General features: G+C 28.1%; 3 protein-coding genes across 8 annotated transcripts; 2 read left to right on the top strand and 1 right to left on the bottom strand.

Annotated features, from left to right (window-relative positions):
- Positions 1-268: 268 nt before the first annotated feature.
- Positions 269-4,889, top strand: LOC122500234 (katanin-interacting protein-like). 3 transcript variants are annotated; one of them, XR_006301446.1, is made up of 16 exons: positions 269-845; positions 948-1,070; positions 1,147-1,520; positions 1,607-1,798; positions 2,048-2,202; positions 2,281-2,469; positions 2,539-2,676; positions 2,749-2,865; positions 2,973-3,102; positions 3,166-3,428; positions 3,528-3,714; positions 3,796-3,954; positions 4,049-4,188; positions 4,311-4,416; positions 4,486-4,598; positions 4,689-4,889. XR_006301446.1 is itself a non-coding variant. In XM_043609069.1 (16 exons), the coding sequence occupies exons 1-16, from the start codon at positions 763-765 to the stop codon at positions 4,801-4,803; spliced, it is 2,580 nt and encodes an 859-aa protein (XP_043465004.1). In that variant the 5' UTR covers positions 269-762; the 3' UTR covers positions 4,804-4,889. The 3 variants fall into 3 exon arrangements, 2 of the variants coding, with proteins under 2 accessions (XP_043465004.1, XP_043465005.1); XM_043609069.1 differs by having other exon boundaries at positions 4,311-4,412; XM_043609070.1 differs by having other exon boundaries at positions 2,081-2,202; positions 4,311-4,412.
- A 944-nt stretch (positions 4,890-5,833) lies between these two features.
- On the top strand, positions 5,834-7,348 carry LOC122500239 (60S ribosomal protein L18). The gene is made up of 4 exons (XM_043609084.1): positions 5,834-5,902; positions 6,043-6,129; positions 6,564-6,770; positions 6,951-7,348. The coding sequence occupies exons 1-4, from the start codon at positions 5,900-5,902 to the stop codon at positions 7,218-7,220; spliced, it is 567 nt and encodes a 188-aa protein (XP_043465019.1). The 5' UTR covers positions 5,834-5,899; the 3' UTR covers positions 7,221-7,348.
- A 21-nt stretch (positions 7,349-7,369) lies between these two features.
- On the bottom strand, positions 7,370-11,371 carry LOC122500236. Of its 4 annotated transcripts, none has more exons than XM_043609075.1 (12): positions 11,104-11,371; positions 10,028-10,142; positions 9,789-9,892; positions 9,411-9,482; positions 9,240-9,340; positions 9,081-9,184; positions 8,713-8,954; positions 8,444-8,619; positions 8,229-8,373; positions 7,845-8,044; positions 7,555-7,777; positions 7,370-7,479 (listed from the first exon to the last, which is right to left on the bottom strand). In XM_043609075.1, exons 2-12 carry the CDS (start codon positions 10,116-10,118, stop codon positions 7,453-7,455), a joined length of 1,485 nt encoding a protein of 494 aa, XP_043465010.1. In that variant the 5' UTR covers positions 10,119-10,142; positions 11,104-11,371; the 3' UTR covers positions 7,370-7,452. The 4 variants fall into 4 exon arrangements, with proteins under 4 accessions (XP_043465010.1, XP_043465009.1, XP_043465008.1 ...); XM_043609074.1 differs by lacking the exon at positions 11,104-11,371 and adding an exon at positions 10,234-11,044 and having other exon boundaries at positions 9,240-9,337; XM_043609073.1 differs by lacking the exon at positions 11,104-11,371 and adding an exon at positions 10,234-11,044.
- Positions 11,372-11,646: the final 275 nt, after the last annotated feature.

Genomic DNA, 11,646 nt, shown 5'->3' on the forward strand with positions numbered 1-11,646 from the left:
ATAGATATTATGAGTATACTGATAATGATAAGCAATCTTGTTACCCTTACTCTTCTTCAATAAAAAATAATATAAATCAATATAAAATTATTTCACTTATTGCAATTTTCATAAAAATTTTATTTTTATTTTTCCTTTCACACAATTTTTACACTTTTTGTTTAAATTAATTTTGATTCTTTGTATGTAATCGTAATTATTTAATTTAATCATTTTTACAGGCAAAAAGGTCCTGTAAATAAGAAAACAATTTTTAAAAAATTATTTGGTTTCTATATTTTAAAATTTTTAAAGAATTAAAAATACAAAATTGTTTGGGAGCAATGACATTTCAATCATTTCATGTATATAGGCGTGAAATGCAAGTGAAATGAAGCACATGTATTGTTTTGATCTTAAAGTAACCATGGCGACCATGACAACAATGAAGAATTTTTATCAAGTTCTGTCAATTTAGTATTCGTGCACCTCGTGCACTTTGAAGTGTCCACACACAAAATTATTAATATCGATGTGAAATGATTTTCGAAATTTTTCTCAAATCATGTATAATTTTAGTCGAGACAAATGCATCACGATCTTAATGTAATTTTGTTTATCTATCTAACATCTGATTACAATTCGTCAACAATATTTCATAACCTAGGAAATTATTTAGTGTACAAATTTATTTAACCATTCAGAGCAAATTGACAATTTTGCCAATTATTTTCAATGAGAAAAACAACTCTTAAATTTTAATGAATTTTTGGTTTGGAGAATATGGATAGAATCACTAACGAAGAAGACTTGAATTATGTGGGAATCTCCAACAAATTGCCTCCTTGGTTGTTGGAAATGACAGAGTATGTAAAATTATATATTATTTACTATGAAGTTAATAGTAATAAATAGAAATAAAATAATAAATTAACAATAAATGAATACAAATCCATTGGTTTTTACAGAACAGTGAAAAGGTTAAATCTACAAGAAACCAGTGGAATTGAACCAAATGCAGATTTATTAATCAAACCAGATTTTCAACCTTTTGTTGAAAATAAATTCAATGCAGAAAAGTCAGTAAAAGAGTAAGTAAATTTTTACAATTTTCACATTTTATAATAAATAATAGTTCAGAAAATGTGATGTTTATTTTCCTTTAAGAAAAGAGGAGTTTTTTACCTCAACGCACAAACTTAAGAATTCGGATTGTAATGTAATTTTACAATCCACTGCCAAATCGCTTCCAAATTCTCCACGTCAGGAAATTAGTCGTGAATCAAATGAAGTGAATCGGACATTTTTCACTTTAAACGATATTTACCAAGCTGAGCAAAAAGATAGATTAGGAAAATTGGATAAGTACTTGGATGAAAAAAAAGCAAAGTACACAGTTTCAGATTCTCCCTTCAGAATATCAAAACGAGTCTCCTATCAGGAGAAAGAAAAACATAGATACGCACCAAATAAAGAACAAATTGCTCATTCTGATATACATCGAAAAAGTGAATCGGAAGTCACACCATATTTACCGACAGGTTCTTTATTATTATATTAAACAATTTTTAGCTTTACTATAGAGATATTAAACTACTTTTAAACTGCTCTCAATTTTTTCTCCCAGGAGTTATTAAAAGAAAACTGGATTACTTAGCAGGATTCGCGCCAAAAATTCCAATCCAAGAAGAAAGTACAAAAGTTTTAGTCGAATGTGATGTTAAAAGTAAAGATTTGTACGAGAGGAAATTTCAAGATCCTACTGTAGGAGAAAATAAAGTTGATTTTATCTATCGTCATGAAGAAGGATCAGCGGAAGGTTCGTTATTTTTTCTATTTTAAATTTTGTGTTTTGAAAATATTTTTTTAAAAAATGATGATAAAGAAAGAATACAATTAGATAAAGACAAGTTATTGAGAAAAAAATCCCACGCGATGTATGAAAATATTAGTTTTGATTGTTAATTTCCTCTATAGTGAAGAAAAATTCTCAGGTTAGTGTTTTTCTAACTACATAATAATGATTAATTTTTATTAAGCAATATATAGAAGAATACTTTACTTTCAGTGGAGCAATCAGAGACGGATTTTATAATTCCAGAATTACCATTTGGTAAATCATTGATGATTAATATTTTAAGTACCTGGGGAGACAAACAATTCGTTGGCCTAAATGGAGTAGAAATATTTTCTGAATTGGGTAAACCTATAATTATAGAGAAGGTAATATCTTATTCTTAAGAAGTTTTTCGCCTTTCAAGATTTTTAGAATCTTTATTTCTTATTCTTTTTTATAATTAGATTTATGTTGAACCGTCTGAAATGCTTGAAGATAAAAATGATCCTCGAGGTATTAGCAATCTGATTAATGGGATTAATCGAACTAGAGATGATACTAATATATGGTTATCTCCTTTTATAAGTGGAAATGATCATTTGATTCATGTACATTTTGAAGAATCTACTCGAGTTGCAATGATACGAATTTGGGTATGTAAACAAATATGACGCGAAGCATTACAAATTCTTAAAAAAAATTGTATGCTTATTGTTTTTCAGAATTACAATAAATCGAGAATACACTCTTATAGAGGAGCAAAAGATATAATTATTTTACTGGATGAAATCAAGATATTTGACGGTGAAATTGCAAGAGCTTGTGGTGATATCGTTGGCAGTATCGACTCATTCGGTGACGTGGGTAACAAAAATGAAATAATATTTCAATTATTATTTTTTGCAATGTTAATCGAATATTTTTTATTGCAGACTATTTTGTTTACAACTGACGAAAATATTCTGGAGTTAATAGCAGAAAATGATTTAAGTTTTGGGGAATGTAATTATGACGTTGATACAGAAGCTGATAGACCCAAAACTGGCACTGTAATTTTAAAAATTAATTAAATAACAAATATGTTAAATAACGAATATTTTAATTAATTTGTTTAATTTGAAACTATATAAACACTTTGATTTTTTAATCCTTACAGGAAGTTGATTCATTTTCATGTCATGCTAAAAGGTCTGAGATTCTCGGCGAAAATGAAAATGGAATGTCAATATCGTGCAAAGAAATTCAACTTGTATTCATTTCTAACTGGGGTCTCTTTAATATGATAGGTAAGATAAACAATTAATAATGATTAATAGAACAAATAGATAAATTTCAAAAAACTATTTCAGGATTAACAGGAATAGAACTTTTCACTGACCAAGATACACAAATTTCTTTCGCTCATGCAAAAATAACCTGCAACATTGGTAATGACAATTTAATGAGACTTATAGATGGACGTAATTTAACAATTGATGAAAATCATATGTGGGCGACTCGATTTTCAATCGACACTACAGTCATAGTAACGATTAAATTTGATAAAGAAATTTTTGTCACTGGAATTAAAATTTGGAATTACAATGCTTCGTTAGATCTTTCTTATTGTGGGGTAATTAATTTACAAAGAAGGAAATTTCTTTGTTCTTTAGTAAACAATTTCTAATTTCCTATCGATGAAAAATAATAAAAATTATTTTATACTTTTAAGGTAAAACAAATGGTTGTGAAATTGGATGGAAAACCGGTTTTCGATCTCATCGATGGATTTATTTTAAGAAGAGCCCCTGGATGTTGTCATTATGATTTTGTGCAAAAAATTAGCCTGATAAATCCTCCAACAACTGAAATGACGGTTCCAAATCAGCCGGGATTGCATCATTCCATAACACCTGAAGGTTATTCTAAAAATATGTAAATTTAATTAAAAACAAGAAAATATTTGTAACAACATTTTTTATATTTTGTAATATTGGTAGATTCGAGCGAAGATCTGGATTATGAAGCAACATCAGTGCCTTTTGGATTTGTTTATCAAATAGTAATATTTTCAACTTGGGGAGATCCTTATTATGTTGGTCTTAATAGTATTGAAATGTACGACGCAGAAGGTCAAAAGATTTTACTCACGGAAGAAAGTAATATTAAATTAATACATTTAAAGAAAAAAAATTTTAAGCAAAAATTTGATTCAAACGAAATAAGTTCATTTTATTTATTTTTTTCTTTCAGATATTGCAGCTTATCCAGAAAGCGTAAATGTCTTAGAGGGAATGGATAACGATATAAGAACTCCAGATAAACTTATTGATAACGTTCACGACTCCTGTGACGGTCAACATTCTTGGTTAGCACCAATCTTTCCAGGACAGGTGCGCATTGCATAGAATTTAATTTATCATCGAGAAATTTCAATAGTTCAATAATAATATTAATTTTCCACAAGACAGAAAGCTTAATATTTGAAACATATAATAACATACTTTCATTTCAGATTAATAGAATTTATATAATTTTTTACCATCCAGTTGCTGTGTCTGAAATAAAATTTTGGAATTACGGAAAAACTCCACAAAGAAAAGTTAAAGAATTCGGTGTATGTAGGTCTTATACAAGTCTTTCTATTTTTCCTACTATTTATTTGTGCAATATATTTTTTTGGTTTTCAGATTTTGGTAGACGACTTATTAATATATAATGGAACATTGAATAAAGATAGTCCGACGGGAGTTTATTTTAAAAATGCCAAAGACAATATCGCGTACAAAAAAAATTCTTCAAAGTATATTTTTCTCTTTCTATAAATTTTTATTCACAAATCAAATTATAAATATAGAAGTGCAGGTCACGTATATATATTTTTACATTTCAGATCTCAAGACGAAATTCAACTTGTAAATTTAGGGAAGAAAACAACTTTTGGCGGAAATTTTTTGCCAGATCCATCTCTTCGACCACACACATCTTTAATTCAAAAGAATTTTTAAAGAAAAAAACTAAACTAATAAAAATAATTGTATACGCAATCTATTCTTTTAAATTTTGTAAAATAGAATATAATTCATTAAACATATAAGTAGTGCTTAATAATTATTTAATTTAGCAGTTATTTGAAAAAAACCCAATAGTAGAATTGAGAAAAATTTTTATGATTTTTATCATTTTTATAAATACGTTTACGTACCATGCATGCCTACTTGATTTCCATTATATTTTGAGGGTTTTAATAAGCGTTGACCGCGTTGACCGCGTTGACTTTCAAAGATCATTGTTTTAAATAATTTTAAAAATCACTTTTGGTCACTATAATTCAGTGATCTTGGTTTTTTGTTTTAAATAAACTGAATAAGTATAATATTTTTATATTAGCCGGCTTTTAGGTTAGGTTCTCTTTTTAAATTAAATTATCGTTAGTAAAGATTATAACTTCTCAGTATAGTTTTTTCTTAACTGTAACATAACTTTTAACACTAGAATACCTAAATTGAGTAAAACGTAATAAATGAAACTTTTCTACGTTATTATTATTAAACAATGAAAAACAATAACGACAATATTCGAACCGTTAAAATAATAATTTATTTCACTTTCACTGTAGTTCACTATTTTTAAATTGTCTACATTCAATTCTGCACTTTCTTCAGAAATTAGATTTTAGAGTTATTACTTTATTAAAATTAGTGCATCATTTTCAAAATTACTTTACAATTTATAAAAGTATTAATAAGATGTGATATTAGTGAATAAAGAAATTATTTCATCTATAAGGAAAAGAGAAATTTAAGTTAGTTTTTGACCAAGTGGTGCCATCTTTATAATTTATATCAATCAATTTACTAGATAATCAACCTTACCAACAGTTCTTTCCAAATTTCAAGCTAATTTTTTTTGTCAAACTATAATTTCAAAACTATGCGCAATTTATTTAAACTTACCCTTTTATACTTGAATTATTCAGTAAAATAAAACAATTTTTCAACGTTTTAATATTATTATTTTCAGTGATTGAGAGTTTGAGTCGCTTATTTGAATTTGGTTGTTGTATGCGGAGCGCCACCTGGATGTCTTTTCCGATTTGTCAAAATGGTAAGAGGATACATATTTCCGAATTCGTCGATTAAATCCAGAAACATCTTTTATTCTTGTGCAAATAATAAATTTATGTAAAAACAATATAGTGCAGAAGAAATTTATCTGTTGGAATTACTAAAAAGTTTTATTTTTAGGGTATCGACATCAATCATAAACATGACCGAAAGGTGCGTCGAACAGAACCAAGATCACAGGATGTTTATTTGCGACTTCTTGTCAAGGTATTTAGTTTTTTTATATTTTGTATGTTAGTTTAGATCCCTTTTTTAGATAAAATCGATAAAATATTAAAACAATTTTAACTTTTTTGTCAAAAATTGTATTTTTCGTACTTGCAATACTTAACCTGTTTTGAGGTTATGTTCTCCTTTGTATTATGTTGAACTCGTGGCTTACTTTATCCATTTTATCAAATTGCAATTAATAGTTTATTTTTAATAAAAAGGGGAATTATTTGCGAACTGCACTCTGTGTTAGTCTGAATTTAAGAGACTAGTCCAATTTGAATGTTCGCTAGAGTAATTTCAGCTATCCTATTCCGGATTTTATGTTTATTTAAAAGACGATTATTCTAGCTGATACACTTTTAAAATGGCTATAAAATAAATAGTTTGCGTTGTTTGTAGAACGATTTATAATTTTTGATTGCTTTCAGCTTTACCGCTTCTTGGCAAGAAGAACGAACGCCAAGTTCAATAAAATCGTTCTCAAGAGACTGTTTATGAGTAAAATTCATAGGCCACCGATTTCTCTAGCACGAGTTGTACGATTGATGAAAAAGCCAGGTCGTGAAAACTGCATTGCAGTTATCGTTGGCACAGTGACGGATGATGCTAGAATTTTTGATGTTCCAAAACTTACGGTATGTTTAGTTTTATTAAATATTTGAAAGATCAAATAGAAATTCATAGTATAATTAAATTTCCAACAAACTGAAATGAAAAAGAAAACTATACGAATAGTTCGATTTGAGAAAATTACCTTATTTTGAATGGTCTTTAAAAACAAGTTTTTAATCCTAATTTTTTCATCTTTTTCGCAGGTGTGTGCCCTGCGAGTGACAGAAAAGGCACGAGGCAGAATTTTGAAAGCAGGAGGTGAAATTATCACTTTCGATCAACTTGCTCTGCGCTCTCCTACTGGCCGTAAAACTGTTATGCTTCAAGGAAGACGTAATGCTCGTGAAGCCGTCAAACACTTTGGATTAGCTCCTGGTGTACCACACTCACACACCAAACCCCTTGTCAGATCTAAGGGACGCAAGTTTGAAAGAGCCAGAGGCCGCAGGCGTAGCTGTGGCTACAAGAAGTAATTTAATCCATCGCCGAAATTTATTGTACAACAAACCTCTTACAAGGCAATTTTTGTCTTTATGTTCTCTTTGTATAAGGTTAGTGGAAAATAAATATTGGCACAATGTGTTACAATTTCTTTCAAAAATCAGACTTTTAATTAATTAAACTTTCTTTTTATCTCACAACATAGTAAAATATGAATTTTGATGAAACAAATATCGAAATTCTTTTGATAATTCCTAGATTATTTTAGTGTCCTTTCGTATCTTCGTTTTTCTAAAATAGTTGCAAAAATGAGAAAAAGTTTATGTTCAACAAATTGACTTAAATTTAATTATTAAAATTAATTACCGTCTCTGAATCTGATTTTCCATCCGGGGCTAATTCAGCGTCCTCTAACTTTTCTTCGTCATCAGATGGTAGATCCTCCGTGAATGTTACAGTCGGGAAATATAATTTTGATTCCTCGATAGCCTTTTCTGGATTTTCGCTTACATGATAAGGACCAATACCAGCAAAAGCTAGAAATGCCTCAGAACCGACTTTCTTCACAGCACAAACAAAAGTTTCGAAGCTAAATAATTAGAAAATTTTTTTAAATTGTATTAAATTAACAATAAGTCAATTTATCAAAGTATTACCTGGTCCTCTCAAAAGTCATCGATTCAAATTCTTCAATATTTGTGGCAATTAATTTTGCTTCAGGTGGTTTGTCTCGTTCAAATACTCCAAAGTGGACAATTTCCGAATTATAAATTTCCAAAACTACTTTTAGTTCGTTTTTCCTTGTACTATCATATTTGAATACAATTATGGGAACTTTGTAAGTCTTATCTTCATACTAAGATATAAAATTATTTGAATACTCGACATTTTATTGAAATGTGAAAAAACAGAGTTTGATTGTGTAAATTATTCTAGGAGTGAAACAGTAGTCAAATAAAATATTTCTTTATATTCAGATAAAAAAGGGAAAATAGTTTCTCCTTGAAAAAAATAGAAATTGTGACAAAATTATTTCTCACAGGGTATGTAGAATCCAAATATTTGCGGAAAATTAATTTGAACACTAGTGCTTTATTTCGAGGATTTAGAGGAGTCCATACTAGGGGAAAATTGCGATTTTCTCTGTCACTTGGTATTGCGGTTGGTTGATGTTTATGAACATAACTGAAAATATAGAAATGAACATTTTTCAAGATTTGGAAATAGGAACATTAATTAAAAAGATATTACTCACGATCCTTCAATTAATTCTTGATCTGATTTGGGAAAATTCGGTTCTCCGAACAAAAGGCTAATTAAGTGTTTTTCGACATCAAGTTCGGCCTTTTTTCCACTGATTTTCAGACGCATGAAAATACATTTTCCGTCTAATAATAATTCTTCGTCTTCCTTCGGTATTTTATAGTCCGACTGCACAATACAAAAAAGATATTTAATAAAACAGGTTTAATCATTTAAAATCGAAGAATAATTTTTTATCAATTAGGTATTGAAAATATTTACTTCTTTGAACATTTCGATCAGCATATTTTCATCAATAGACTTTCTAAATTCTTGTTCAATGCTGAAGTTTTCAGGAAAAATTTCATCAACAAGATTAATGTAAGGTGGACTGGATTTTTTGTCACGTTTGTGCCCTTCTTCATCTTTCAAAATCCATGGATATAGTAAAAGACAAGTTTCCGCTTTTAACGATGCTGTCAAATGATTTATTTCATCTTCGTATTTAGCTTTTGCTTCAGCTTCTATGGAATTAAAAAAAAATTATTTTCAAAAATTAAAATTTTCCTTGATTAAATAATTAATCTTTAATTCGATTATTTTGATAAATAATTAAACTTTGATAAATTGTAAATTTTCTAATTTTCTACCTCTTTGTGCTTTTTTCGCAGTCTCTTTCGCTAATCTAGATTCTTCGATTATTTTTAATCTATTTTCTTCCTCTGGACTTCGCTGAGAAACGGGAATGCTAAAACTGAATTTTTTTTTGAAGATTAAAGTTGGAAAAATTGTTATAAATTTATACGTACTCGTGCGGTTCTCCTTTTAGTACTCTTTCCAATTCAATATTCAAAACTCTCAGTAGTTCCGGACAGTTGGCACCGAATACAAGGTTCACCATTTGACCCTTCTGAATTAAAATGCAAAAAACTAATAAAAATATTCAAAAACTTTTTTAATTATAACTGAGTTGTATTTACATGAATTATCATCCAGGTGGGTTCACTTTTGCCTCTGAAACGTTCTAAAGAAGCGATATTATCACACTTGACCTGAAAGAATAATATTCTCTTTTTAAAAATATTATTTCACTGCTATAAGTTGAAAAAAATTTATCGCGCGCTCCGAAGAAAAAAATGGAGATTATGATTGCAATTTTACTTCACAAAGAAAATTGTCTTTCGATATAAATTTAAAAACGATAGGTTTAAATTGCCATTAGATCTGAAATAATCAACCAAACTGATTTTGGTTTTAAACTAAACACAGAAAATTTTAAAGGTAAAAATGACGAGTTCTTAGATAGTTTTCTTCGAAGCGCGTTTCATATTTGTAATTTTATTTATTCGATTCATTACGATAGCATAGTTGAGTGTGTCGCCTCCTATTTCCATTTTTATTTTCTTCAAAATGCTCACCATTCCAGTGCAGGGACCACTCCACTCGGAATAAATGTCAGCAACTATGTCGATGGAAAAATTACGTATGCAATTCAATTACAATATATTTATATAGCTAATAAATAAAATAAGAAAGCAGAAAGCAGAAAGATGAATAGTGAATAATTACATTTTTATCGAAATAAGCATTTACATACCTAGTAAACCATTCTTTTCTAAAATTTTTTCCCACTCTTCATCAGTAGAAACTTCAGCCTGAAGAGCTGCTGGCTGAGATTTCTTTGCCATTTTCCGAGTGGTGGTTAGTCCTCCCTTGAAATAAATATTTAAATTAATCACTCGCTACTATTAACACATCAAATAATTATCTAATAATTTTATTTTATTTAATATTAATTAGTACTCTTTTTCGTCGAAACATTTTGATTCGAGATTTTATTACTTTCGTCGTATTCAAGAATAAATAAAATAAAATAAAATTTATAATTAGAAAAATGGATAATATATTGACAATATTGCTCTTTATTCGCCAAAGCCCGACAATAAACTAAATATCATTTGTCAAAAAATTGCTCTTATAATTTCTTCTCAGTTAGTCTTGGAGATGTCGCTGATATATTGAAGGCACGCGAATTCTTATAGTTAAATATTAGTATGTAGCTACATAATTATAGAGAAGTTTTGAAAATATAAAAGAAAGGAGAAACTTAATATTAAATAAATTCACGACAAATTAAGACAATCAGTTTCTAAAGAAAGTTATTTAAAACTTGACAATTTCTTGGAATTTAAATTTTACTAATCTGGAAAAAATCTAAGAAGTTGTAAAAACTATTTTAGTAAACGAAGTTTAAAAAAGAAATGTAAATCAAGGACATGTTTCAAAAATACAGCATTGAAAATAATGAAAACATATTTGATGTAAATATGTCATTTTTATTTATTGTCAAATAATTAAAAATAATAATAGTGACTTTGGACTGGATGTAAACTCTCATTTAATTTATTTCTTTAAAACTATAGCGATTAGCTGCACGCTATCATATAGTACCTTAATAAAATTTATGACAATTTTATCGGATTAGTATAAAAATAACGAAAGGAAACAAATGCGTATATAATCGCGTATTGATTATTGCGGAGGAAGAAGAATATTTCAAATTATTTACAATTTACAATAAATCAAAGTATTAAATCTAGTAAAATAATTTTTAAAAAATAGTAAAAATTGTTTACTTTTTCACGATTGTTAAAATAATTTGTTGTTACTTACTTGTTTGTTTTGTTGATTTCTCTAAAACACGCTCATAACACTTGATATCGTTGCCTTGGAAACTGTTCTAAAAGGTGCATATTTTAAAATATTTTTTCAAATTTCAAATATTAAGGAAGTAATAATGATTTTATAAAAAGCGTTATACATGTGAATAAAACATTTGTAAATAGGATTTTTTTTAGTTTTCGTTTATTTATATAGCAAACTATTTTTCTGGAAGTTTGCAACAATTTTGCTGCCAAGTTTCCTTTGTGGGTAAGTTTAAATATTATCAACTTATTTTAAAAAGAAAATAGTATTATTTTAATGACTAAATGTTACTTTTCTCTTAATTGGTAATTTTTATTTTCTAACACCAATTCTAGTAACACTTTTTAAATTTCGCGCTTTGAAATCGATAGTCGAAGAAGAAAGTGTATCGAAACCAAGAGCGAATATTGAAAATTTGAAATTTGGAGAATAAAATATCTCTTCACTAAATCCACTAAATCTTTTCAAAAAAATATTCTTTTGAGAATTAATGAAGTTAAAATTGTAATG

This window comes from Leptopilina heterotoma, unplaced genomic scaffold, assembly GCF_015476425.1.
Source record: "Leptopilina heterotoma isolate Lh14 unplaced genomic scaffold, ASM1547642v1 Lhet_182, whole genome shotgun sequence".
Classification (NCBI taxonomy): domain Eukaryota; kingdom Metazoa; phylum Arthropoda; class Insecta; order Hymenoptera; family Figitidae; genus Leptopilina; species Leptopilina heterotoma.

Coding starts and splice junctions, on each gene's coding strand:
- LOC122500234 (XM_043609069.1), top strand. CDS start 763: ATGGATAGAATCACTAACGAAGAAGACTTGAATTATGTGGGAATCTCC. Junction 1,071..1,146: donor GCAGAAAAGTCAGTAAAAGA/GTAAGTAAATTT, acceptor TTTTCCTTTAAG/AAAAGAGGAGTTTTTTACCT. Junction 1,799..2,047: donor TGAAGAAGGATCAGCGGAAG/GTTCGTTATTTT, acceptor CTTTACTTTCAG/TGGAGCAATCAGAGACGGAT.
- LOC122500239 (XM_043609084.1), top strand. Junction 6,130..6,563: donor ATTTGCGACTTCTTGTCAAG/GTATTTAGTTTT, acceptor GATTGCTTTCAG/CTTTACCGCTTCTTGGCAAG. Junction 6,771..6,950: donor TTGATGTTCCAAAACTTACG/GTATGTTTAGTT, acceptor TCTTTTTCGCAG/GTGTGTGCCCTGCGAGTGAC.
- LOC122500236 (XM_043609073.1), bottom strand. Junction 9,893..10,027: donor AGAAAAGAATGGTTTACTAG/GTATGTAAATGC, acceptor CCATCGACATAG/TTGCTGACATTTATTCCGAG. Junction 9,341..9,410: donor CCACCTGGATGATAATTCAT/GTAAATACAACT, acceptor ATTTTAATTCAG/AAGGGTCAAATGGTGAACCT.